Genomic DNA, 27,192 nt, shown 5'->3' with positions numbered 1-27,192 from the left:
AAAAAAAATTGAATATTGTGAAAAACTTTTTTCGTAACTTGTGAAAGTGAAACTTTCATATATATTTTACATTCATAACATGTAAAGTAAGACATTTCAAAAGTTTTTTGTTTTAATTTTGATGATTAGAGCTTACAGCTCATGAAAGTCAAAATCCAGTATCTCAAAATATTAGAATATTTACATTTGAGTTTTATTAAATGACCATCCATACAGTATAAATTCAGGGTATCTCTTGTTCTTTATGTATACAATAATGGAGAAGACTGCTGACTTGGCAATGATCCAGAAGACAATCATTGACACCCTCCACAAAGAGGGTAAGTCACAGAGGGTCATTACTGAAAGGGGTGGCTGTTCACAGAGTGCTGTATCAAAGCATATTAAATGCAAAGTTGACTGGAAGGAAGAAATTGGTTAGGAAAAGGTGCACAAGCAACAGGGATGACCGCAAGCTTGAGAATACTGATTCAAACACTTGGGAGAGTTTCACAAGGAGTGGATTGAAGCTGGTGTCAGTGCATCAAGAGTCACCACGCTCAGACGTCTTCAGGAAAAGGAGTACCTGGGCTAAGGAGAAAAAGAACTGGACTGTTGCTCAGTGGTCCAAAGTCCTCTTTTCAGATAGATTTAAATTTTGCATTTCATTTGGAAATCAATGTCTGGAAGAAGACTGGAGGAAGACTGGAGAGCCACAGAACCCAAGCTGCTTGAAGTCCAGTTTGAAGTTTCCACAGTCAGTGATGATTTGGGGTGCCGTGACGTCTGCTGGTGTTGGTCCATTGTGTTTTATCAAGTCCAGAGTCAATGCAGCCGCCTACCAGGAGATTGCTTCCATCTGCTGACAAGATTTATGGAGATGCTGATTTCCTTTTCCAGCAGGACTTTAGCACCTGCACACAGTGCCAAAACCACTTCCAAGTGCTTTGCTGACCATGATATTACTGTGCTTGATTGGCCAGCCAACATGCCTGACCTGAACCCCATATGGAATCTATGGTATATTTTCAAGAGAAAGATGAGAAACAGTCGATTCAACAATACAGATGAGCTGAAGTCTCAATAGTGCCTCAGCAGAGCCACAGGCTGATCGCTTCCATGCCACACCTCACTGATGCTGGAGTTTGTGCTAAAGGAGCCCCGACCAAGAATTGAGTGCATAAATGAACAAACTTTAAAGAACTTGAACTTTTCTGCTTTGCAAATCCTTTTTTTGATTGATCTTAGGAAATATTCTAATATTTTGAGATACTGGATTTTGACTTTCATGAGCTGTAAACTCTAATCATCAAAATTAAAACAAAAAAACTTTTGAAATGTCTTATTTTACATGTAATGAATCTAAAAAATATATGAAAGTTTAACTTTTTTAATAAGTTACAAAAAAATGCAGTTTTTCACGATATTCTAATTTTTTAGATGTACCTGTATATTTGGAAACTGATACTTTTTCAGGATTATTTGATTTAATAAAAAGTTAAAAAGAATTTATTCAAAATAAATCTTCTGTAACAATATACACTACTGTTCAAAAGTCTGGGCTCAGTGCATTTTTCTTTTTTGAAAGAAATTACTTTTTTTAAGCAAGGATGTGTTAAATTGATTTAAAAAAGTGATAGTAAAGACTTATATTGTTAGAAAAGATTTCTACTGTGACTCATTGTTCTGGAAATAGATACAGTGGACTGAAAAACAAAATGGTGTAAAAACAATTTTCACTCAGATAGTGCTTGTAAATTTCACAAATTATTACAAAGAAACAGCAAGTAATGCATTGAATTAAACATGACATTCTGAAGTAAAAAAAAAAAAGAAACAATATCTTTGTTTGATTTATCATTTCATTTTTATAGTGTATGTGCATTAAACACATAAATTAGTTGCATATTAGATGGTAAATGCTGAAAGGCTCCATGCCATGATATTGTTATGGGGCGAACGAGACTTGAGACGTGCAGATCCATTTGCAAGCTTTTATTCAGGGACGTGGTCACAAAACAAGCAGGGTTCATGCAATGGCAAACAGGTACAACACAGGCAAGACAAAGAGTAATCCTAGGGCAAGCGTGGGTCTACGATCGGCGAACAATATCCAACAGGGCAAGGCAGAGAGATAATCCAGGTACACGAGCAATAGTCCAAGCGAGGTGAAAACAGAGTCCGAACGGCAAGGCAAAGGGTTAATCCAGGAAACACGGGCAAGAATCAAAACACTAGAAAACAGGCAAGGCAAGACTATGACAACTAAGTGGGCTCTGTAGAGTAGCTATCGCTAGGAGAATGATATACGCTATACAATACTCGGCGATCTGACTGAGGAAGTCCATGGCTTAAGTAAGGTGTGTGATGGGAGTCAGCTGTGTGATTAGTGCAATCAGCTGTGTGTGTGTGTGTGTCGTCAGTGCAATGGATGATGGGAATTGTAGTCCGGGGGTGATGTGCAACAGTTAGTGTAGTGCAAGAGTCAATGTGGTGAGCGAGTGATGGTGAGTGAACGGAAGTTCATAGACCGGATTCGTGACAGATATGCTATATTAATCACGTGGTTTCTACATTCTTCAGTTCCTGCATCAGCTCATGCAAACCCTTCATAGATCCTCATGACTGCCTCTAAAGGGCTTAATTTTTATATTATGCCCCAGCAGAGCAAATCCAGTTTTCCTTTTTTTTTTTTTTCCCAGTCTGACCCAGACTCTCTATGTCACTGGCTCTGGCTGGAATCTCTTTTCCCTTTGAGCTTTTTCACACCGAGCTGTTTGACTTGTAAGCTAAAAATGCTCATTGACTGAAGCTTGTGCATGAACACGCTGCAGTCAGGACACTTCTGGTTTGGGGTTTTATCAGGTCAGTGAGCTTAGCCAGACTCCTCGACTTCCTGACAGTTTGTTTATTCCCATTTAGGCAGCACATCAAAATTTCACCATGATCCGTTCAAGGCTGCCATGTTCAGAAATGTGACATATTGAGGTCTTGTACATCAAGATGATGTCTGATGCTGATATTTTATATCCTGTTCCTCCTTCCTTCACACACCTTGAACTCACACAACCGGAGCAGTGGGCAGCCATTTATGCTGCGGTGGCCGGGGAGCAGTTGGGGGTTCGGTGTACATTCACTCCCCCCACCTACAATTCCTGCCAGACCTGAGACTCAAACTCGCAACCTTTGGGTTATGAGTCAGACGCTCTAACCATTAGGCCACGACTTCCCCAACTTGCCTTTAACCAGGCAAGTCATTAAGAACAGGTTCTTATTTTCAATCACAGCCTGGCAGGATAATTAATATCTCCTGAAAGACATACAAATATACATAACAATACACAAGGCACATAAAAAATTTTTTTTATAAAAAAAAAACGCCTCTTCTAAAACATTTACAGATTGAGGTAAAAACACTCACTGGTAATTTTTTAGATGCACAGGCTAAATATTTGTCTCCAGTTTCAATAGCTTTTGTAGTACATTCTGATTATACATTCTTATATTTTATATTCATTTTTGATAAGTTTTTATAAGTATACAGTGTATACACTACTGTCCCAACAGTTGAGATCATGTGTAATATAAGGGTATAAGGGTCTGTACAGACACACACACACACACACACACACACATATATAAGGGTAATAAAATCATTATGTATAAAAAGAGTAGGAACATGTTAAAACTTTCAGCCCTACAGATTCAGTTTTTCATCTGAAAAGAGCCCTGAACAGCTCGCTCTATTATTCTTTATTATTCCCTACATTCATTTGGGAATGCCACCAATAATGCTACAGCAAGATGTCACAGCAAGGTGGAACAGCATGTTTTGTGTGCTGAAAAGCCTCTTAAAGCAAACATGAGCACACGGTTTACTCTGCAGATTATGATCAGCCCGTGACATTCAGTGCCCACCAAAGGGGTTTAATAAAGAACATAATTTATTTTCTCTCCCCATTTGAAGAACTAACGAGGGAGTTGAGTGTATCTGTAGCATTTGCAGATGACGCGTTCCCATGTCAATCATGGCACCGAAGTTTCTGCTGAGGAGGTTAAGCTGACAATGAAGTTGTTCTGAAAAGACTCTTTTATAAGCGATGACCAAGCATTGAATCAGATCCTGTTTATTGTATCACAGCCATGCTTGTGCCAAGACATTAGATTATTACTTTGATACAGACAAAAAGCAGAGTGCTCACAGGATGCTCTAAAGACAATTAGATTGAGGAGCACAACCCTCTGCAAGAAAAACAGCCAGGCAGCTGCTTCATCCAACATGAGCAAGGAACAAATGCACGCACTCCTATATCAAAAACAGGAATCTTCTTGAATTTCCTTGGTTTTGCACAAATAATATATAATAATATAATATATATAATAATATATATAACACACACACACACACACACATATATATATATATATATATATATATATATATATATATATATATATATATATATTAGTCATGGTCAGAATTATTGGCACCCTTGGTAAATATGATCTAAGAAGGCTCTTAAAATAAACCTGCATTATTAATCCTTTTGATCTTTTATTAAAACAAATCACAAAAATCTAACCTTTCATTGAACTAAAACAATGGAAAATGGGGGAAAATCTCATTATTACATGAATGTTTTTTTCTCAAATACACATTGGATACAATTATTGGTACCCCTAGAAATTCTTATGAGTAAAATATCTAGCAACCGCATAGCAACACCCTAGCAACCACCCCAAGTACCCTAGCAACCCCATAGCAACACCTTAGTAACCACCCTGGGTACCCTAGAAACGGCCCTAGCAACCATCCTAGGTACCCTAGCAACCGCATAGCAACACCCTAGCAACCACCCCAAGTACCCTAGCAACACCTTAGCAACCACCCTGGGTACCCTAGCAATGTCCCTAGCAACCATCCTGGGTACCCTAGCAACCGCATAGCAACACCCTAGCAACCACCCCAAGTACCCTAGCAACACCTTAGCAACCACCCTGGGTACCTTAGCAATGTCCCTAGCAACCATCCTGGGTACCCTAGCAACCACATAGCAACACCTTAGTAACCATCCTGGGTACCATAGCAACCGCCCTAGCAACCATCCTAGTGTAATAAATGCATTGTTCATTGTTTGTTCATGTTAGTTAATACATTAACTAATGTTAATAAATGGAACCTTATTCTAAAGTGTTACCACTAATGTTAACAAGCACAGCTTTTGATTTTAATGCATTATTAAATGTTGAAATTAATATTAACTAAGATTAATAAATGCTGTAGAAGTATTGTTCATTCTTGGTTCATGTTAATGTTAACTATTGAAACTTATTTTTAAATGTTACCAACTAATGTAATAGAACTTGTAACTAATAATATATTTTACTCTGTGAACCAACTAGTCATAAAGCAACACTATGCAGCATGACTCAGGATGAAAATATGAATTTAATGATGAACATTCAAATAGGTGAATAAGTAAAAAAAATCAGCATGGACTGACAGTACTGTGTTAATTATATTGTTTATTATATCTATTATAAGTTGTGTGTCCTACTTAACACTGTTTGTCACTTTATACATTGACTCACACTTTTGCTCTGGTGGTTTGTTGATTGTCTTTACACATGGCAAAGGGAGAGCGATCGATGCATTGGCTGGGTAGTGCTCTATCTCTCTGTCTTTCTCTCTTTTGCTCTGGCTGTTTCTCTGCTGGGACAGAGTAGGTGATGCCTGCCTGAGTGCATCACTGGCTCCTCTTGGCTGCCGGTCGATAAGCAGTCACTGATAGCAGGTGTCCTTGCATTGATCCACCTTGCTTGTTCTTTGTCTCTGGTCATTATGGAGATGTGAGAGTGACCTTTCCACTGTGGTGTGCAGAATGGAAGAAAGGACGAGTAGAGAGGACTAGAGTCACCTGCTCTGCTGTGTCTAGTAGGGGGCAGCCTTTAACTTCAGATCTAGCACACAGGTGAACCCTCAGATATCTCCAGAAGTCACAAGGGGAAACAACAGTGAAAAGGGGAGCAGTTGTCAGTTTAGTGGTGTCTGTGACTCTAAATCATGGATGAAGACATAGAACAAGGTAGAAGACTGAACTGTGATATGTAAGTATAGATTTATATTATTTGTTCTGCAGAGATTTATAAAGAGATTTGTCACAGCCCGATTTATGCTAAATGTCAAGGCTGTCCATTCAACATGTTAATTCAGTACAATTTAATACTTGAAATGATTAGTTATAAGTTGATTTTTGTTTTCAATAGGCATTAAATATGCGGTATGCTATGCTGAACATCACAATTTTATTTTATTTTGTTATATTTTTAAACAAAATATGTAGTTTTACATTTATTTTTAAATTCCAATTTATTTATTTATTTAAAAGTTTTAAATAGTTACCTCACAAGATATATAATTCTAATTCTATACACACACACACACATACACACAAAATATATAATTATATTTTATATAATTATACAATTTTTAGTTTGGTAAAAAAAAAATAGAATATATACTTATTTTGGCATAATTTTAAACAAAAAATATACTTTTGTAATTATATTTTTAAATTCAAATTAAAATGTTTATTTGTTTTTATTATTTAATTAATTAGTAATTTGGTTATATTTTTATTAAAGAAATTAAGCACAAAGGAACACAATTTGTTATGCGTGTGGGAATAAACTACAATTATTTATTTATTTATTTTAGTTACATATTTTTTTTAATTAGTAATTGATTTTTAATCAATCGTCAGCCCAATATTTACAATTCAAATGATAGTAAGAATTAGTTCTCTTTGTGACAATCAAATAATATTGATGCATTCTTCAAAAAAACAATGCTCTAGAAGAGCCTTCAACATACACAAAACTTATAGAATGTGTACAATCAAATTTCTCCAGTAACCTGGAAAAAAATGTTGTGTTTGTTTTACTTGCACATTGTAAAGAGAGCTTCAAGATTAGAGCCATTCACATACACTCAAAGTTACTGGAGTGCCACAGCAATCACCATTACTCTCAACCCTCAACAAAAACCTTTACTGCATTTTTCAATTCACAACAGGTCTTTTTTAAGGTAGCGATGAGAGTAGTTTAAAAATAACTGCTTGTTTCATCACAATTGTGAAGCAATCTGATGTAAACGACTGAAGCAATCACAATCCCGACTGAAGTAAACACAACGTACCCAACGGAGTGTAGGGAACTGTTTTTCACCTTGCTAGTCTTCGCCGAAATCAGGCCCCTGGTAGACTACAGCAGAGGATGTTTTCTTAGACCTTTTAATGCTCTGATTATTTTATCATCATTTTATTTGCGTTCGGAGACTGTGCGGCTTCTTTGTGTTTTGCAGGTACTGCAAATTGCCTTTGTTATCTCTGATGAATTGTGAAAGATGTCAAACCAACTCAGTATGCTTTTCCTAGTAACTTGGATTGCTCTCTGTTGTGACAGAATAGGGCTGAAAGAGAACGCTTTCTCTCCCAGCTTGTAGTTTCAAAGGGCCTTTGAATTATGTGTGACGGGGTTGAAGATAATGAAGGGTGTTGGAATGTGTCAGAGCTATGCTGGAGGATTTGTCAGGCTGCTACAGCACTAAAAACGCTTCACATCGTCATTGTTTACTTTAGTAGATTAAAATGTCTGAGAGTGTGTGTCTCTGGATGCATCCTTTACTGGCATTATTTGAGAATGCCAATATGTTTTATGGTGTGTGCTGTTTCCATGGTGTCTCTCTTTCCGTGTTTTCTTAGATCTTGTGCAAATGAAGAAGCTGTGTAGATGTAGCTATAGGTTTACTTTAAGAAACTCGAGTGAATCATGAGCTGTTATAGCAGGGGTCTCAAACTCAACTTACCCGGGGGCCGCTGGAGGTAGATTCTGGGTCAGGCTGGGCAGCATTAAGTATTCCACAAAAAAAGGGTTTCAAGTATTCCAAAAAAAAGGACCGCAACTTATCCAATTTTCTCAAACTTTATTATTAAGAGTTCTTCAACATGAATGTTTCTTCTGAACATGGACGGTTTCTCTGAATTTGAACTTTCCTTTCTGAACATGAAAGGTTCTTCATGACCTGTCCTTCTGAACATGAACGGTTCTTCAGAACATAGGCTTCTCTGGCCTACTCCTTGCTGCCAGAGACTTGGCAGTGCTTCCTCTCACACAGCTGAGACACATTTGACTTGAGGGAGGAAACAGTTGAAACCCTCAGTATGGCTTGAAGATGCTCATCAGTAAGTCTGGACCTGTACTTTGACTTATTGAAGTTCATGGTGGAGAAGAGCTTTTCACATAGATATGTGCTCCCAAAAAGGCACAAGGTGGGTGGCAATTCTCTCAAAAATTGTCCAAGCTTGTCTGCGTTTCCACTCACCTCCCTGAGCTTGGCTTTGAGTTCAGAACTGCACTGCAGGTCAATGAGTTCCATTTGAAGTACAGCAGGAGCATCTTGCACATCGAAGGAGAAGGAGTCAGCAAAAATTTGAAAAGTGGCTCTGTGTTTCTTGAAGTCTGCAAACCTGCGATCAAATTCCTCCTGTAGCTTCATAATGGCATCAGCATACTTCTCACCACTGAATGGTGTGCCCACATCCATGAGTGCCTTGCATGCTGGGAAATGGCAGAGGTTTGTCTGAGAGAGCTGGGCTTTCCATAACACAAGTTTTGTAGAGAATGCCCTCACGTTGTCACAGGCAGCACTGACAAGCTGCTCCTGGCCTTGCAACTTCTTGTTCAGTACATTCAGCTCCTGTGTGATGTCAACAAGAAAAGCTAAGTCCATGAGCCATTTGGGATCACTTAACACAGGAACAGCCATCCCATCCTTCTCCATGAAGGCTTTCAATTCTGCTCTCAACTCAAAAAACCTCTTCAAGACGTTTCCCCTACTGAGCCAACGTACCTAGAGCACATCCTCATATTCTGACTCTATTTCCTCCAAAAAGGCGCAGAACATATATATATATATATATATATATATATATATATATATATATATATATATATATATATATATATATATATACTGTATATATAAATGTGTGTGTATATACACACATGTTGGTTTTTGTGGTTTATGGGGACTCTCCATAGGCGTAATGGTTTTTATACTGAACAAACTGTGTGTGCTATCGCCCTACACCAACACTACACCTAAACTTAGCCCTCACAGGAGACTTTGTGCATTTTTAGATTTTCAAAAAAACACCATTTAGTATGTTTTTTTTAAGCCTTTTGAATTACGGGGACATAGGCAGTGTCCTCATAAACCATCTTCATATTGTAATACCTCTGTCATACCCATGTCATTATACAAATTTGTGTCCTCATAAACCACATAAACATGCACACACACACACACACACACATTTATATATAAATTTATATAAATGTTTAGTCATTTTAGTAATTTAGCTTCAACTAATTTGAGCTAGTTGGCAAGGAAACTTCTCTATTTTTAAACTTAAGTTTAAGATTTTCATGTAATATTTAAATTGTATTTTATTTGAGCAGTATTTCAATTAACAAAATTTGTAATTTTAGCTTCAGTTAACAATACTTTACAATACTTTAGTACCATGTATGAATGTAATTCTGGGTTGAATATGTGTTTTGTTATTGTTTTCTGGCCACATATAAACCATAAATATATCGATAAAGAATTCAAACATTATATAATGAGTTATATTAAAACTACACAGTATGTAAAACTCATTTAAGAGTTAAAAATGCAAATTGTGTATGTGATGACAATATAGTGTGTTGCAGAAGTGATTACTCACCTCTGAGTCTCTCTCTTTCTTTCTCTCTCCCTCTCCATATAATTGGAGTCTGTGAGAAGCTCTCTGTCTTCCAAATAGATTAATTATGAAGCTTTGTGTATGTGGAGTGTAAGTGTTGAACTGTGAGTGGGGAAGACACGAATCAAAGAAAATCAATTTAGGGGGGTGATGTAGTCACCTCATCTCACTTCTCCCCTTAATTTCCTTCATGCTCTCTGAAAGGGCTCATCATAACTGAAGTGACATTCTTTCAAGTTTCCTCTGGGGAAAAAAAGAGTTGTGTGTGTGTGAGGTTGTAATATATGGACTAGAGAGAGTTGCACTTTTTAAAATAATATTTCAGGTTCAGTATAAGTCAAAATAAATAGAAAATGTTGATTACCACAAAAAATAATTCTGACAGTCCCTCTTTCTGTTTTTTATTATTGCTATTTTTATTTTTTTTTAAATGGCACTTACATTGAAAATGACTGGAGCCCATTTTTGGATGATTTAAAAGCAAAAATAAAAAGCTTATATGTTTATAAAAAGCACTTGTGTAAAAAGTTGTATTATTTGAGCTGTGCTGCAAAAACAATAATAATTTTTACAATCATTTAACGTGACTGTAAAATAATTGTTTTAACAGATTTAGAGTTTATGGCAGCATGGCAATAAAATTGTACTACCGCTTTACAGTCGCTTTTCTTTTTAATAGATACATTAGATACAACACATTAAATACTTTTAGAAAAAATAAAAAATGGTTATTATTTTTTAACTTTGTTCTTTTGAATGAAGAATTCCCAAATAAATATTAAGCAATACTCCAAAATTGATAATTATGTGACACTAAAGACTGGAATAACGGCTGCTGAATATTCAGCTTTTCATCACAGCAAAAAATTACATTTTAAAATACATTACAATAGAACAATTATTTTAAATTCTAATAATACTTAATAAGATCTATTGTTTTTACTGTATTATTGATCAAGTAAATGCAGCCTTTGTGAGCATACAGACTTCTTCAAAAAAATCTTACCAACACCAAATTAGACTAAATGTTAACACACATATTGTTTACATTTATTGGCTACACTATTAATCAAATTGCAATAACTTGCTTTTCCTCTAAAACAACTTCTCTTTTCCACTTCTGTTGCTTAGCCCGCACAGACTCTTGCACACTCTTAATCAATACCCTAATCGCTTAATTTAGACATTTGTTTTAACAAACTCTCATTCTGTCTTAGACCTATTCAGGTATGAAACACCCACTTTTCACTAATTTCCACTTTAATATCTTGTTTAATATCCTGTTTCACTTGGAAACGTCATATTATGGAAGTAAAAAGGGCTTGTGACCACCATTCGCACTGATTTTAAACAGTTTTTGGTGCTCTAGAAAGCATTTTGTTATATCACCGTCTTTGTGTTTTGAAAGAGCTGTGTGGAATGCTTGGATAAATGGATCAAAATGCTTAGTTTTATTCTGACCTATAAAAATAGGGTTAAAAAATCACTTGTAGAGCCAATCTTTATTTTTTCAGATGAAAAAATGATGGAACAAATACTGTTTTTAAGGCCTTTCCACAAACCGTTCCTCCAGTGAATAAAAATGCTCGGAAATGTAATCAGCTCCGTTTATTTTGGATTTCGCGGTCTGCTCGAGATAAGCCCCATTTTTAGTTACAGTCTTTGAAAAGCTCAATGATAAACATCAAAGTGCCTCTCGAGGCGGTTCTCCATCACTCAGTCGGCCTTAGTGTCTCTCTGACTTGGAGTGACTTTGGCTGAAAGAAGGAGGTGGAGAGAGCTAGAGATGGAGGGCAATTAAAGAAAAGGACAGAATGACTGTTAATTTGAAGAAGACGAAGAAACCTTGGCTGGGAAGGTAGATGAATAGAGTGATGTGATGAGTCATTTAAGCAATTTTATGTATTTTCCTCTTTGTCACTTCTAGTAAATCAAGCAGCTCGACTTAAATGACTGATGTCAGATGTGTTAGAGAAGCCGTTGCTGGTTATTTGCTCCAGCTGAAGTGAAGTTTGATTTGTTTTTCCCTTAGTCTTGGCAGTGTGCTCCTTCCTGAAGGTTTTTTCTTTTTTTTTTTGCTGAGCGGGGGCCACAGTGGAGGCGCAGGGAGCTGAAGCAGACGTATAGCTGTGAGGGAGGCGCTGTGTTAGTTTCCCTGGTGCATTATTGATGCTAGCTGTACACAATAGGGAGGGGAGTGCTTTGCCTTGCAGTCTTTCTCTTTTTTAGTTTTTAGTAGATGCCTTGTGGCTTGTGGTGTGTTTTCTCTCTGTATCTGTCTCTCCGTCGCCTTTTTCTCACCATCTGTTTCGTTCTCTTAAAGCACAGTGCCCACAACGTCTCTTTACTGAGCTGTTATCAAAACTCACTTAGGGCTGGGATGGAGAAGCATCCCTTCCAAGCAGCCGGTTATACTTTAATCAATGCAAACAGTGGCAAGCAAAAATTGAGTAAAGTATTTGTTGGGTAGTGTGTGGAAAGACATCACAGAAAACTGTCCGTCTGCTACCCATCAACCTTTACTGTCAAAATCAAACACTCGATCCTCCAGTCTCACAGCTGGTACATGAGTTCTGGGAGATGAAGCAATATCCCCTCCATGTCTTGATGGGTCTTAGATGCTGCTATTTGTGTAGAGCAAGTATATTAGCACAGTATTTGTCTAGTTTCCACTTCTTCTGTCTCTTAGACCTGTAATAAACCTTAAGATGATCTTTCATTTTTGTACTATTTATTTATTTATATTTATATTGAAATGAATAATAAATAACATGACATCAGTTTGATTCATAATGTACATCATGTACATGCTAGATTCTTTCATTTAAAGCAGCTTATAGTACATGGCATTTTAGGGAAACATTTTTGTTGGTCCATGCATTCTCTGGGAATCAAACCTGTGACCTTGGTGTTGCGAGCATCTATAGTGTTGTTTTAAGGGATAGTTCACCCAAAAATGTCAGAATTACTCACCTTCATGTCACTCCAAACCCGTAAGACCTTCATTTATCTTCGAAACTCAAATTAAGATATTTTTGATAAAAATTTAAAATAAATGTTAAAACTGTAAACTCAATGTAAACAAACAAACGTATTCCATGACAAAGATTTTATCAGTCACTCATTGTGCATTTTAATAAAGTTAAAATGGTTTTACATGCATGAATTAGATTATGTACTTATTCATTTTGTGGCGAGTGTAGGATGCTTGCAGATAGAGTCCGCCCACACTTTCTTCTGATTGGTTGTGATTTTTTGATTGAATTCTTATTGAGCTGTGTTACATCCGGTGTGGTCAGACAAATTGCTTATCACTGGAATCTTATTGCGTCACATCTGGTTAGGACACTGTGTTACAATTACACAAAAGGCTTAAAGGGATAGTTCACCCAAAAATGGAAATTCTGTCAAATATGAGAAAAGCTAAACTTTCCTACAGTATTTGTCTAATAATTAGAGGTAAAATATAATCATGGATAAGGAAGATACTTTTACTTGGAAATCTGGGTTTCGTAAGTACTTCGTTTATCTTCGGAACACAAATTAAGATATTTTTGATGAAATCCAAGAGCTTTCTGACCCTGCATATACAGCAACGTAACTAGTAAATGTAGTAAAGACATCAATAAAATAGTCCATATGACATCAGTGGTTCAACCATAATCTTATGAAGCTAGGGGAATACTTTTGTGAACAAAGAAAACAAAAATAATCACTTTATTCAACAATTTCTTCATAAAATTACGGTTGAACCGCTGATGTCACATGAATTATTTTAACGGCGGTAGTTGCGTTGCTGTCTATGGAGGGTCAGAAAGGTCTTAAGATCTGAGGCAAATTATACATTGTCACTTTCAGTATAAAGGTCATGCTAAATAATAAACAAACTCGCAGTCGCATTAGACACTTTTAATATTAAAAGTACCTGAGCACATACTCAGTACCTGAGATTGTCATTGTCATAATTTGTACGCTGTTGTTTCAGCCACAATGTCACAGAAATAGTAATCCTTTTCCAAAATAGAATTCCCTGTTGCTCGTCCCTGTGAGTTGGTTAGGACACAGTGTAATAGTGCGTGCAAAATTTGTGTCCCAAATGATGCACTATGTACACCACTGTCTAGTATAAGAATAGCCCCGCCCCCTCCAGCATATAATTAATGCTGCGACAGTTGAGAGCATGAAATGCTCAACATTTTTTCAAATTTTCAGTATGAACACACTATTTATACTAAAAATGGCTAGAATAGTTCACAAGTACGCAAATTGGGACATGCCTAAAGTACAAAAACTCTTGGGGACAACTTATGAACTCAAAAGTAGGACAGTTTTTTGGAGGTTATGAAAGCAGCAAAGAACCCAGATTGCTCTAGAGGGATTGCCCAGGTAATACATGTACTGTAAGTCACTTTGGATAAAAGCTTCTTATAAATAATGACTAGTGAATGATGTGCTTCTTTACAGATGTCTCAGGGCAACTTTTTGCATATACATGAGTGACACCCCTCTTCTCCCTCCAGCTGTTATTTGCAGTTATTCTTCCTTCATTGTGTTTCATGCAGAAGGGTCGCTATTTAAATAGGAGTTCAATGAACATACCTATTTGCAAGTTAAGAGAAAATACAACAGAGGGTAAAACAAAGACCACTCTCCCCCACTGGTTTGTGTAAAAAGCTTCTAAGGCAGGCTCATGGTCATTTAAAAGTCAAATCCAGCCACTGAAGAGCACAGCACTGAGGGACCTTTGAACAGACAGTGAAGTCAGTCTGAGAGATTCTGTTTATACTCCACCAGCACTAATGGAGCAAATCAAACACTCTCCTGCCTTAGTGCGCGACGTTTGTTTGGTCTTGCCTGGAGTTTTTAGAGGAGCCTGAACTATGAACTGCTGGGGTTATGGGAACACAAAACACCATCGTGGTAACACACATGATACTTAATGCAATAAAATGTCATTAAACAACAGAAGATGTAACATAAAGCCCAAATACATAACTGATAACAAAAACTATTAAAAAACATGATTATTTAAACAAAATACTTTCAAATGTGGAGTGTCACGCAGGGAATTCTGGGAATATCAGTTTACAGTTTTTGACTGTAAATTATACATTGATTTGTTATTTTCACTTCTAAAAACTGTACAATTAACAGCATTTTACTGTAAAATTACATGAAATGTCTGGTTACATCTTGTACAGTTTTTCCCTGTATATAGTACAGGAACTCATTGTTAACATATTAACTGTTTTTTTTTTCCAGTTGCGGTTTTACAAACTTTTACAGTTAAAATTACACTTATTTTTTACAGTGTACTCATGTAAGGGCACAGCTAATACATGAATCATAATGCAAACCCCTGATTGACATTTAGAGCTCACACTATTTGCGTTTCGGTGTCCTCGTCCAAAAAAAAAAAATCCTGTCTGCTTTTGGGGTTTGATCTACAAATGGCTGAATTCTAAATAGATGACAGGAATTGAGGATTTCCTGGCCTTTGCTTTGTCTCTCATGTGTCATTTTGCTTGGATCTGAGTGATGTGTTAGATGTCGATATGATTTTTACCCTCAAAGCGAAGTCAATCTCTCATAAAACACACATCACTGCTCGGCGAAACGATGTGTATCTTTTGCTTCTGACACTTCATAGGATAAGGGGAAAAAAATAGCCTGTCAGTTCTGTTCGGTTTGAGATATCATCCTCTCCTTTCCTTTCGTGGGAATGCGCTTCAGATACACCATCTTCCGTTGTTGGAAGCAGCTTGTTATTAGTAAGTCGAGAAACAGAAAGAGAGCTATTAGGATGCAAATGAAGCATTGTGAAATCAAAAGTTTCCCCGGCACGCAGCAGCTTCCTGAAGGCCGGCTGATTACATCTCACCAGGTGCAGGTGGGGGAGATCCATTTTCACCGCTACACTTCTCAAATCCACTCATTACGACATGCCGCCTGATGAAGGTTTGGACTCATTAATTGGCAAGGGGAGGAGAGAGAGCATTCAAATGAGCAATTATGGCGAAGGAGTTTATCTTTTTTCCTCCACACGCTCCGCGGCGTTTTCAAAGCATCTCCAATCATAATCCATTTAGTGGATACTTTTCCATTTTGTTAATGTGCTAGGGGTTCTGACCCTGCAGTTTGAATGCTTAGCAATTTCGTATGGCTAAGCCACAAAGTGTCACGGGCCATAAAAACTCTCCTTGGGTGGTATAGAGAGGAAATTTGTTGCAAGGCTTTATACAACGGAGGGTGCTTGGCTTTGAAATATGTTAAAAAGGACTAGTTGTTTGGACACCGAAGTTATAATTGTAGCTATTAATCAGTTTACTGCTTTTAATTTTAGTTTATTTTTTTATGAAAATATCCTTTAAATTTAGTCAGAATTGCTCAGGCCATATTTATTAAAGTATTATAGAAAGAATAGGAAAGTGACTTAAGTGTGACATGATAGCAAACATACTACTTTTCTTAATTATGAAAATATTTGAAAATGAATGATTAATGTCTTTCAAAGTACATTCTGTATGTCATAACGATCTAACTGTATGACATTTCTGTGTGCTTTCAATTAGCCTTCAGTTCCTAAAAATAAAGGTTCTTTATTGGTATTTATCTTTCCATGAAGAACCTTTATGGAAACTTTCCACTGCACAAACGTTTCTTTATAAAATGTAAGATTTTATATCATCAAAATTTTCCCCAAAAATTTTGAACTGTTCACAAAAAAGTTTTTGGAGTATTTAAAATAGATCTTCTATGGCAATATACCTGAGCATATCACATTTCGAAACAAAAACTTGAGTATACTAAGTATTATCTATTTGCTTTGAGGTTTCTGTGTTGCTTTATGCTTTAGTTATTGATTTTCTGTGTTTTAGCAACTGATCTTTTTGCAGTTATTTATGGGGGATTTAACTGTGGTTTTATTTTTTAGGATATATTTTTTATAAATGTTGCTGATTTTATAATGTAAAGCACCTGGTCAACATGAAAATTGCTAGAAATAATTAAATGTAATTGATTATTTATGAATGTCAAATCAAAACTCTTTCATCAATGTACATTTTCATCAGAAATTTTGGCAAGATTATCACTGTTCTAAACTCACTATATATTTCATAATGAGCTCTGCTTGTATTGAATGTCTTCTCCAGGTTCTTATATGGATGGGAGGTTAGCAGTCACCCAAAGAGGAGGTCAGGTGAAAGCAGAGGACGGGTCCAATCCATATCACACCACACAGGACACAGACAGAGACCTTCCACTGTTCACAACGGCTCCCCCTTACAGTGGCCTCGACCACCATCCGCCTTTTAAGCCCTACCCATCTTACGACCCCCGGGGCCAAAGCCACGAGCAGTATTTTCAAGACAGCGGAGGGGCAGCTCATCATCCTACAATGCCATCGTCTAATTCCCATCTCCTTCAGGATCCATCCACACAGCTGGTCCCACACGAGGATGCGCCTCCATTCTCTGATGTAGCAGCTCCCAGAACCACCACACTGGCTCCATCGGCCGCAGCCCTCACCCAGCCTCATGTGCCCAACATCCAACACAAACCTTCAGCAGAAACTCAGAGGAGAAGCACGGAGGAGCCACCCCTTTCCGTGACCACCACTGATGTGCACACCTCCGCACCACCTGCTTCCAAACTCTCAGATAGAGGAGATGTTACTCCAACCTTAAACGAAGAGCCCAAAGATGCAACAATCCCGGTGAAAAGAGACAAAGAAAAGTCTTCAATACTCAAGGCAGAACATGGCACTCCAGGAAGTGATTTTGCTGTAAAAGCATCATCAATGTCTGGGGATTTGGATGACGAGACCACCACCTCCACCATCATCACCACAACGGTTATTACGACCATGCAGACGCCAGGTACCATTCACACGATCAGCATGACTTAGATTTACATATTTTTCACACAGCTCCTTGATGCCTAATTCAGGGCTCTTCAGAGGTTTACCTGCCGTGCTTGTGCCTAAAGATGTGGGTTTTGATATGCCAGTGGATAAGTAGTTTTACACTGCTGCATTTGGTGCCTTCTTACATGAGGTCTTTGATAGTTTTGTGCAATAAAATCAGGGCGTCAGAAACACCATGTAACATAAGTTAGCCCTATGTTTACAAAAATTGATTTTTAAAATGAATACAGGCTACATGTTTGGTCCCCTTTTAAAGTCACAGAACAAAAGCTTGAAAACAATATTATATTACAAATTTATAAAAAATATTTTTGAAAGCAAGAGTTTGGGTCATTTAACATGAATAATACTTTGTGCAGTTTGTGTATATTGAACTTTCAATTGAATTTAGACATTAAACTATTTTTATAATTTATTACATGGGGGCATTTATTATTTTTAATTAAGGTACTTTATTTATAATATATGTATTATATTTAATTTAATTATTATTTTTATATGTATTACAAGGGGACATTTGGACAAATCCGTGCCCCCTGACTTCATAGCACTCTTTAAAAAGTTCTGTTAATAGGAATGCTCAATATATTGGCACCATATCTATTATCAGCAGATATTAGAGATTTTTATAATAGTTTGGTACCATCCAATATTGGATATATAATAGCCCATGATCATTTCTGTTACCTTACATTTCCATTACCTTCTAGCCATCATATAACACTCTCTTTATGTTAATCTTTAACAATCATTAATAGCACTGTTAAATGTAATCTTTAGCAAATCCACTTTTCACACTGTATGTTGTTAGTTTTTATGTTTTATTTAAACAAAATAGTATAATATACTAATTTGAATTTGAATCATCTGCTTATCGGTATCGGTCAGATTTTTAATATCAGTGTATTGTTTAAAGGAACACTCAACTTTTTTGAAAATAGGCTCATTTTCCAACTCCCCAAGAGTTAAACAGTTGAGTTTTACCGTTTTTGAATCCATTCAGCCGATCTCTGGGTTTGGCGGTAGCACTTTTAGCGTAGCTTAGCATAGATCATTGAATCTGATTAGACCGTTAGAATCTCGCTCAAAAATGACCAAAGAGTTTTGATATTTTTCCTATTTAAAACTTGACTCTTCTGTAGTTACATCGTGTACTAAGACTGACGGAAAATTAAAAGTTGAGATTTTCTTGGCTGTTATGGCAAGGAACTATGGTCTCATTCTGACATAATAATCAAGGAACTTTGCTGCCGTACCATGGATGCAGCAGGCACAATGATATTACGCAGCGCTGCTTGCACAGCAAGCGTGCCTTGCAACCATGAAGACATTTGGGAGAGACGCTGCGTAATATCAGCTGAATGGATTCGAAAACGGTAAAACTCAACTGTTTAACTCTTTGGGAGTTGGAAAATGAGCCTATTTTCAAAAAAAGTGGAGTGTTCCTTTAACCTATTTATTTATTGTGCATAATTGTCCATATAATAAGAAACTTGGATCTGATTGGCCCTGTTAGAAGTGATGCAGCCTTGTTATACAGGGCTTTCTTGAGACCACTAGCCAACTAGTTGTTCAGAAAACCAACCGACAGTTTAAATGTGAAAGTATATAATTTTGCACATCCCTAATAACTAAGCCAAGCGTATGAATTTATATGGAGCAAGAACATATCTCTTGACCAGCAGCGGCGTTTAACTCTAGAGGGAGATGAAGGAGCCGACAGAGCAGAAAGACCTCAAGGCTGCAAGAAAATATTCACTCAGCTGCCATTTCACCTGAATTTTCCATGTATTCCTACACAGCAGGGCAGGAAAACTGACCCTGTTGATCCAGACAGAAAATGAGAAAACCTTGAAAGACAATTAAAGATGGGAGGGAATGCAATGGAGTGAGATAGAGAGAATGAGAAAAGGCTCGCCTCTATTGATGCGCACTTTCTCTGTCTCTCTCTGTCCTTCTACCTTTTCTAATGCAGCTCCGTGCAGCACCAATTTCACATCGCCGGGAGGCTACATAGAGACACCGCAGCAAGCCAGGAGTTGGTACAATGTGGATGTGGACTGCACATACACCGTGACAGTCTACATGGGCTATGGGGTGGAAATTCAGGTAAATTCATCACACAGTGCTTTTGTTATTGACCCAGTTCCTGGAAACGATTTAAATTACTGTGGTAATCCAGTTCTGCTCTTTTATTCTTGAAAGGTTAAGTGTGTAATGTACTTTGCCTCTAGCATCAAACAGAAAAATAGTGATTGATTTCACACAGGTTTTGCAGACACGCCCCATGTCTGCCACTGGTCAACCAAACAGATAGCCCCGCCCCAATCTCACACCATTGGTTGAGTCAATGTAGCTGTCAAACTGGTTGGAAATGTTTTGCTAGTACCATAGAGCTACAGTGTTACACTTTTAAGAAAACTACCTTCAAATGGCTTTCTTATAGTTCTCTCTGAATATGAGAAAAATGCAGCTGCTGTTCGTACATAAGCTGACAGAAATGGCTGTGAAATGTGAACAGTTCAGGAGATTATCTGTTTGTTTGTTTGTTTGTTTGTTTAATTAAATGGTGGGCAGAGTTCAGAGATGTACAGTGTCTCTGTATTTTAATCACTAGTGAAGTATTCTTAAATAATAATTCTGTCTTATTAAAAATCCACCCCATGTAAGTACTCTTAACTTGCTAAATATTGACAAATTTATTTAATTTTATTTATTTATTTACTTCTTTTCTTTTTTTTTTACTTTTCAAGAACATTTTTGGTTAGACTCCATTTTGGTTAGGATGTTGTCTGCGTATACAGACAGCAAGGAAGCTCACTACGGTTTGGAACAAAACCATGATATGCGCCCTCACAAAAATCACCTTCAACCACATGATTAAGTGCAGCTTTCTTCATAAAATATACAATAGCTATTACCTCCCTGACCTTCCAGATGGTTTAGCTAATACATCTTGAATAGTAAAGATCACGCATACCAAATCACTATCAACCATCATGCAAGCTGCTGCGGCGTCGTAGTCGGTAGAGAGAGAAGGATGGTGAGAGGTAGGGGAGCCTAGTGTCTCATCTCATTCCTCCTCTCCTTGTACAGACTTGTTAATCTGGGACCGTGTATAAATATCTCTCTGTTTTACAGCAATTATTCAATGTGACTAATATGTGCGGAAGCCACACAGTTCTTCCCCTAATTAATTGCTTATGGATTATCTGTCCACTCCTTTTGTTTGTTTATGGTATTCTTTAATGCCCTTCTGTTAAACTGTCTCTCAGGCAACTCTTAACTTAATTAAAGCAGCCCCATCCTTCTGCTGATAGACAAAAATAATGTTTAATTCAGACAATGCGAGGGCCTGCTTTGCATTTTCCGTGTTCTTACGGCCTAATTTATTCGATCAGTCCTGGTTAAGCTTTCCCCCTGATCCAGAAGTCTCTCTGAATGCCGTACAATCCTGTTTTGAGACCTCGTGAAGATCTCGGACTTTGAAGGCGGTCATCAGGAAGTTTAAACTGCATTTAAGCCATTTCCATCATTCAATTGAGGAAGATGGAAAGAGGTTTGCTTCTTTAGATCGCTTCCTGCTCGTGCTGAATGGCCGTGGTCTTTACCTGCTGGATTCCTCTGGGAATGGGGTATTAGTGGTGGTGGGTGGTTGCTGACCTTGCGTCTCGAGGGCTGTGTTGGGCAGAGGGCTCATCACCTGCACAGGCCTGACCTGCTGATCCAGGCCAAATGGCTAAACCCTCATCAGTCTGAGCTCAGCGGAGAGAGCTCAGGTCGTGCCTCACTCTTCCTTTAATACCCAGATACTGAACTTTAGACTCCATCTCCCCCGAGAGCTACATCCTGCTGAACTCTCCTACGGTGATAGAGATGAGTCATCTGAGGAAGTGCAGCGCTCACTTTCACTGGAGTTCAGATATCATCTGTGTAGTGCCACTCCAAAACATCCTATTTGCTGAGGATCCATTTCTTGATGGAAGTTGAATTTGAGCTTTTTTGACCCAATTATATGTCATTTTTAAAAACACACATTACACTTTTCTGCAGTACTAGATTCCTGTTATTTGGTACATATTTTGGGGTTGTCAAAATACCAATACTAGTAATATCTATCTAATTATCTATCTAATATCTAATTAAATTAAAGCAATGGCACTTTGTCTATATTTCCCATTTAAGTAAATGTTTCCTCAGTTTTTCTTTTTTCAATTAAAACTGAAGTAAACAGTACTTCAGCAAGTTCAAATTTCTAACAGCATTCTTACAGCAAACTAACTTTCTTGAATGGAATAAAATATTTAATAGAACACTGCTTTTTAACAGTGAAAGTGGATGGGGACCAGGCACTGCTGTGATTGTTTTTATTTTTTTATTTTAGTGTTGACTTGGTATTAACTTTTTACATCTCTATTGTCTGTATAGTCTATATATGTTCAACTTTAAGGTTCATCCTCAGATGGAAGAGGAGAGAACATCACTACTAATGTACATGATAATACACATTGTAAAACACTCCATTAGAAGATGCTTGACAGTATAAATGCACCGTAAATGGAACAAACTGAAAAAAAAAAACAAAAAAAAAACATATATATATATATATATATATATATATATATATATATATATATATATTTGTCTTGAATTTTACATCCTAATAGTGCCTGAATGTACAGTTTAGTGTAATGATCTTTACACTGATGATGCCCGCAAGCGAGACATATCTTGTCTATTAGGGCAGAGCAGAAAAAATAGCTTGTTCTCATTCTCAATTCTGTTTTGGACAGAGAGTAGATGTTTAATATGGCAGCCTGGTGCTTGGAGATCACTGCTGTCCACTCAGCCATGACAGTTGCCATGACTCTGGGTATTATCACTGCTTGTAAACAATTACCAAGTTAATAAGAGAGCAAGATAGCACATTGGAAATTTAATGAGTCTGAATCTTGGGGTGCTGAGGAGTGCAGGCGACCACCTAGAGCTTCAAACTATCCCTTTATTTTGCAACGCAAAAGTAAGCTATTTCCTGTGAATGTGCAAAAGTTCTGTTTCATATTGCTTCTTTAGGTGAATAATTAGAAGAATAACAAGTGCAATAAATAGGATAACTATTTGTGCTGCAAACTGGTGTTTTTATGACTTTGATAATAAATTGAAATAATAAAGATAAACCTGTTTGCAACATTAAGCAGCATAACTGACATTAAAAATAAGGTGCATTATTACCTTGTTTGAACAAAAAAAGCTCTGTTTTTAAAACTGAAATGTGAAGGCCTAATTTCTGCATCAAAAATAATGACTCTTTTCTTACAGGTTTCCACATTAGCTATTGGTCATGCAAACAGATTGATCCGTCCTAACTCACGCCATTGGTTGATTCACTGTTGCTGGGTCAAACTGGTTGGAATGCATAAACAAGCAGAGCAATGTTTACACTTTTCATTTCTGCCTATTAGGCAAGGATTGGAAAAAGTGTTTTAACATTGAAAATATATTTGTACACTTCAGCTTCAATATAAACCTAATAAGTCCTTACAAATCTCAAAAGTTTTGTACAAAAGTTTTTGTGTGTGTGCTTTACAGATATATTGATTTTACGAATTGCTTGAAATTTCACACTAAAAATTGCTGCTGCTTGTACATTTCTCTTATTGCTTTAGAAACATCTCAGTACATTTTTTTTCTTGTTTGTTTGTACCGCCATTTTTAGGTGTTGATTGCCAAGCTATTTTCATCTCTTTTCCTCACTAGAATTGTGTGTCCTTGTTGTCATCCCACCTACATAATGGAAAAAATAAGCCAGTGCCAAGTAAATATCCACATCTGAACTAAAAAATAGCAGTGCATGATTTGAATGTTTGAGTCCTTGGTAACTACTTCACCACAGAAACATAATTTTTTTATGTTATTCTTTGAAGACACATTGGAAAAGATAAGACAGCTCTCTTGACTTCAAAACAGCACTGGCCCCTATTGAGATTCCATAGAATTAAACTCAAAGAGTTTAGACAATGTTTAGACAAATCATTTTAGACAAATCATTTGAAACATTTCAATTAATTGAAATGTTCTGCAAAAGAAAGTCATACAGATTTGAAACGACATGAGGATGAGTAAATGACAGATTTATATCCCTTTAATAAAGAGTGTGTCAGATCCTGAGAGAAATTACTGTAGTACATTTAACATATTTCAGTCGACTACAGCTTTTCTGTCGGTTGTAACGTTGAAGTTATTAAAATATCAACCATTTGGCCATTTCATGAGGAATGAAGCATCTGACATTCAGATGGATGGAGTTATCTGCTTCACAGTTTGTAGATTTCTGCTTTTGTATTATTCATTCCCGGCTTCTTGGCCAAATGCTCAGCTTATTATGGTCAGCGTCTCCGTGCTGCCTGAGCGATTTAGTCTTTTTAACTGTCTCCCCTTCACGCTGACTCATCAGTGCAGTGATAACGCATCCTGAGTCCGGATAGCTCTCCTAAATGGACCCACAGATATTCCAGAGTGTGCGCAGAAACTGTCAGTGTGCTCCGTGGGTAGATATGGCGATATGGATTGGATGCTTAAACAGCACCGTGAGCAGTGAGAGGGTCAAAACTCAAGCCTCTGTCCACCGGAGTGAGAGGGATCCATAAGTCGTCTCCAGAACCATTGGTGGCGCATGGATATTGACTGAGGGATCGATACTCTCAACTGCTTTGGATTAAGTGGGTCCTCTGTACAATTCAATAAATATAGTTTGGTCTCCAGCCTGTCTGAGCTGATAGCTGAGATTGATTTGAATGTATTTGTCAAGCTGGACAGTTAAACACCCAGAAGCCTGTTGGCAGGGTCCCTTCAAAGAGTCAGGTTAACAAAGTGCTTTGCTTAAAGAGATTTCTGCATCTTTATAAGGATCTTCTTCATATCTCAAGGACTGTGTGTTTATTTCTTTTGATTTGGTGTTAAATGCTTGTCATAATTGGGTCAGCGACTAATAAAGAAAAGGAAATCCTTTAAAAAATAAGTGCATGTGCTTAGTAATGTACTCTATTTATTCATGTTGGAATCATGTTACATTTAAAAAGTTTCAATCTTATGATTCTATAAATGAGGTATATGTTTTGTGTGAGTGTTATTTTTCAAATAAAGTGAGGTAAAAAAACACTTTACATATTACTAAAGTAAAGGGATAATACTGTATATTACTATACAGTAAGTCAAAAGTAGCCTACCACTCGAATGGGTGTCTGTCTGTCTGTCAAGAGATTAAGAAATAATAAAAAGATTATGCCATGCGACTCTTCGAACTTGGCTTTCTGTCTTTAATGGAGGCTCGAACCCGAGGCTCGGCTAGAACACATAGATTAACCCCCCCATTGCGGTACTACCTAGACGGAGAATAACAGAAACAGAGGAGATGGAGGGATGCCAGAAGAATTGATGCTGGGACGGTGCAACGAGTGCTGCTTATATAGGCTCGTAATGATAATTGACAGAACTGAATGATTAGGCTCTTCCCAAACCTATGTTTGGAACTTCATTTTAAGAAACTCCATTTTTTAATGAGGCATTTTTTCATTATGATCTCAGGACTTTTATCTCCCTGACAACAGATGTTGTTTCTTTTTGCTTAAAATACTCTTTCTAATAAACCAAAGGTATTTTTGGGAGCTGGACGGATATTGTGGTGAAATTGCACTCAGTATTAGGTCCAAAATGTACTTTAGAGTAAATTTCATGTTGTCTCTTATTTGGTTTCTCAATTTGGTCCTCATCCACTAGACGTAAAAGATGCAAATCCTTAAATATTCACTTTTTTTTTCTTTTTTTAGATGCTGAGAGGAGCTATTTCAGCTTTTCTCTGATCAAAGCTGTTCTCAGTGCTGTACATCTGAGGTTTTGAGCCAATTCACCTCACACATCAGTGTTTGAAATATCATTCTCCTCAATAACATGGATCAATAACCTCAGACAGCACAATTTCATCTGCCCACCTCCACAGCTCACTTATAACTAGAGGGCTAATGATCAAGCTTTATTAATAGCTTGTCACTTGTTTTCATGAGCCCTGTCCTCTATGCTCACACAGTTTGTAGCTCTGCCCAGAACTAAATGCTGATGTTTTTACAAGTGCAGATGTGTAGAAATGAGATCCAAATTGTTTTGCAGAGGACTTTCTTTCTTCTCATTTCCAGTAATCTTATCCCTTTCGGGAGATACTTCAATGTGGCTTAATCTTTTGTAGATTTACGACATAAAAGTAAAGACCTTAACCAGCCAGGAGAGATTTGAGCTAAACTCATTTGAATTTGAACAGTGCGGTTTAGCTGTGGAAAGAGGTTACAACAAGACCACTCTCCTAATTTCCCAGTTCCCTCAAAGCCGCCAGGAACCTTTCGCTGTTTCATGAAGGAGAACACAATGAATTAATGTAAAAATAATATTGTTGAAAGGGTTTTATGACTGCTATCATTCATAAAACTTATCCATGAGATAATTCACATTTTCCCAAATGTAACTTCAAATGATCTACTAATGATCCAAATTTCAAACGGTCTACAGTTAGGGTTGTTTCGAAGTACTCGGTAGTAGCATTAGTGAAATTGCATGAATCTTAATTTCAATTATTGATACAACAGCGGAAAACAATGTGCTAATAAACATACTTTTATTTAAATACATTTAATTAGGTTTTTTGTAAATACATTATTTTTTCATTTGTTCTAGTAAACAGTGGTTAATTTATAAAACAAGAACATTTTGAGTAATAGGACAATTAAAAACAGTACAACAAATGTGTTTAACTGCAGTATCAAATTTCCAGTAAACATTTAAAAAATCATATGCAAAATGAAACAGCTGAAATTATATGTGTTACAAAAACTCAGAACATAGAGTTGCATAACACAACACAAACAAGTAAACAGTTAGGGTGACAGCAAATAACAAATGTTATTTGTTATATTTGTTATATGCTATATTTGGAATTGCGTACTATACTACTAAAAAGCTTTCATTTCCAGTTTTTAAAATGTTTTTCTATCTCTTTCTTTACTTATTATTTGATTTGGCTGACAAAAATTAAGATCTGATCTGAAAAAAAAAATTATTGGACACCATTTCTTACTGAATGCTTTTTAAATTAAAATTATTTTAGTGTAGTATACAGTGTGTACTGCACAGTATTCAGTAAATAGTAAGATAGTATTCCATTTGAACACAGCCAAAGAACTACCAAGTGTTATCTTCCAATAGATTACCATAATATAAATATTGTTGAAGAATTGGTTTGCGACCTAATAATGAATTTAGAGTAGATGCATTTGCCATTTTGCTCTTTAAACACTTTATAAATATTTTAATAACTCACTGATTATAATTTCAAGGCAACCAGAGAGGCTTTCCACTAGTTTTACTTAACCTTGCTTGTTGTTTCAATGGCATGAGTGTATAATCAAAGCAAAATAACAAAGTCACACACTT

General features: G+C 36.8%; 1 protein-coding gene across 3 annotated transcripts in view; it reads left to right on the top strand.

Moving 5' to 3' along the window:
• LOC306854327 (seizure protein 6-like) overlaps window positions 1-27,192 on the top strand; it is a gene marked incomplete at its 5' end in the record, with an annotated part of 225,332 nt that overhangs the window by 94,219 nt on the left and 103,921 nt on the right. For all 3 annotated transcript variants that reach the window (XM_079392238.1, XM_079392237.1, XM_079392239.1), the window contains 2 exons: window positions 16,943-17,668; window positions 19,691-19,824. In XM_079392238.1, coding sequence (XP_079248364.1) covers window positions 16,943-17,668; window positions 19,691-19,824 — 860 coding nt within the window. The remainder of the gene's footprint in view (window positions 1-16,942; window positions 17,669-19,690; window positions 19,825-27,192) is intronic.

The sequence above is a fragment of the Barbus barbus genome (assembly GCF_936440315.1).
Source record: "Barbus barbus genome assembly, chromosome: 34".
NCBI classification, from domain to species: Eukaryota; Metazoa; Chordata; class Actinopteri; order Cypriniformes; family Cyprinidae; genus Barbus; species Barbus barbus.
This window is presented reverse-complemented; position numbering and strand designations above follow the sequence as displayed.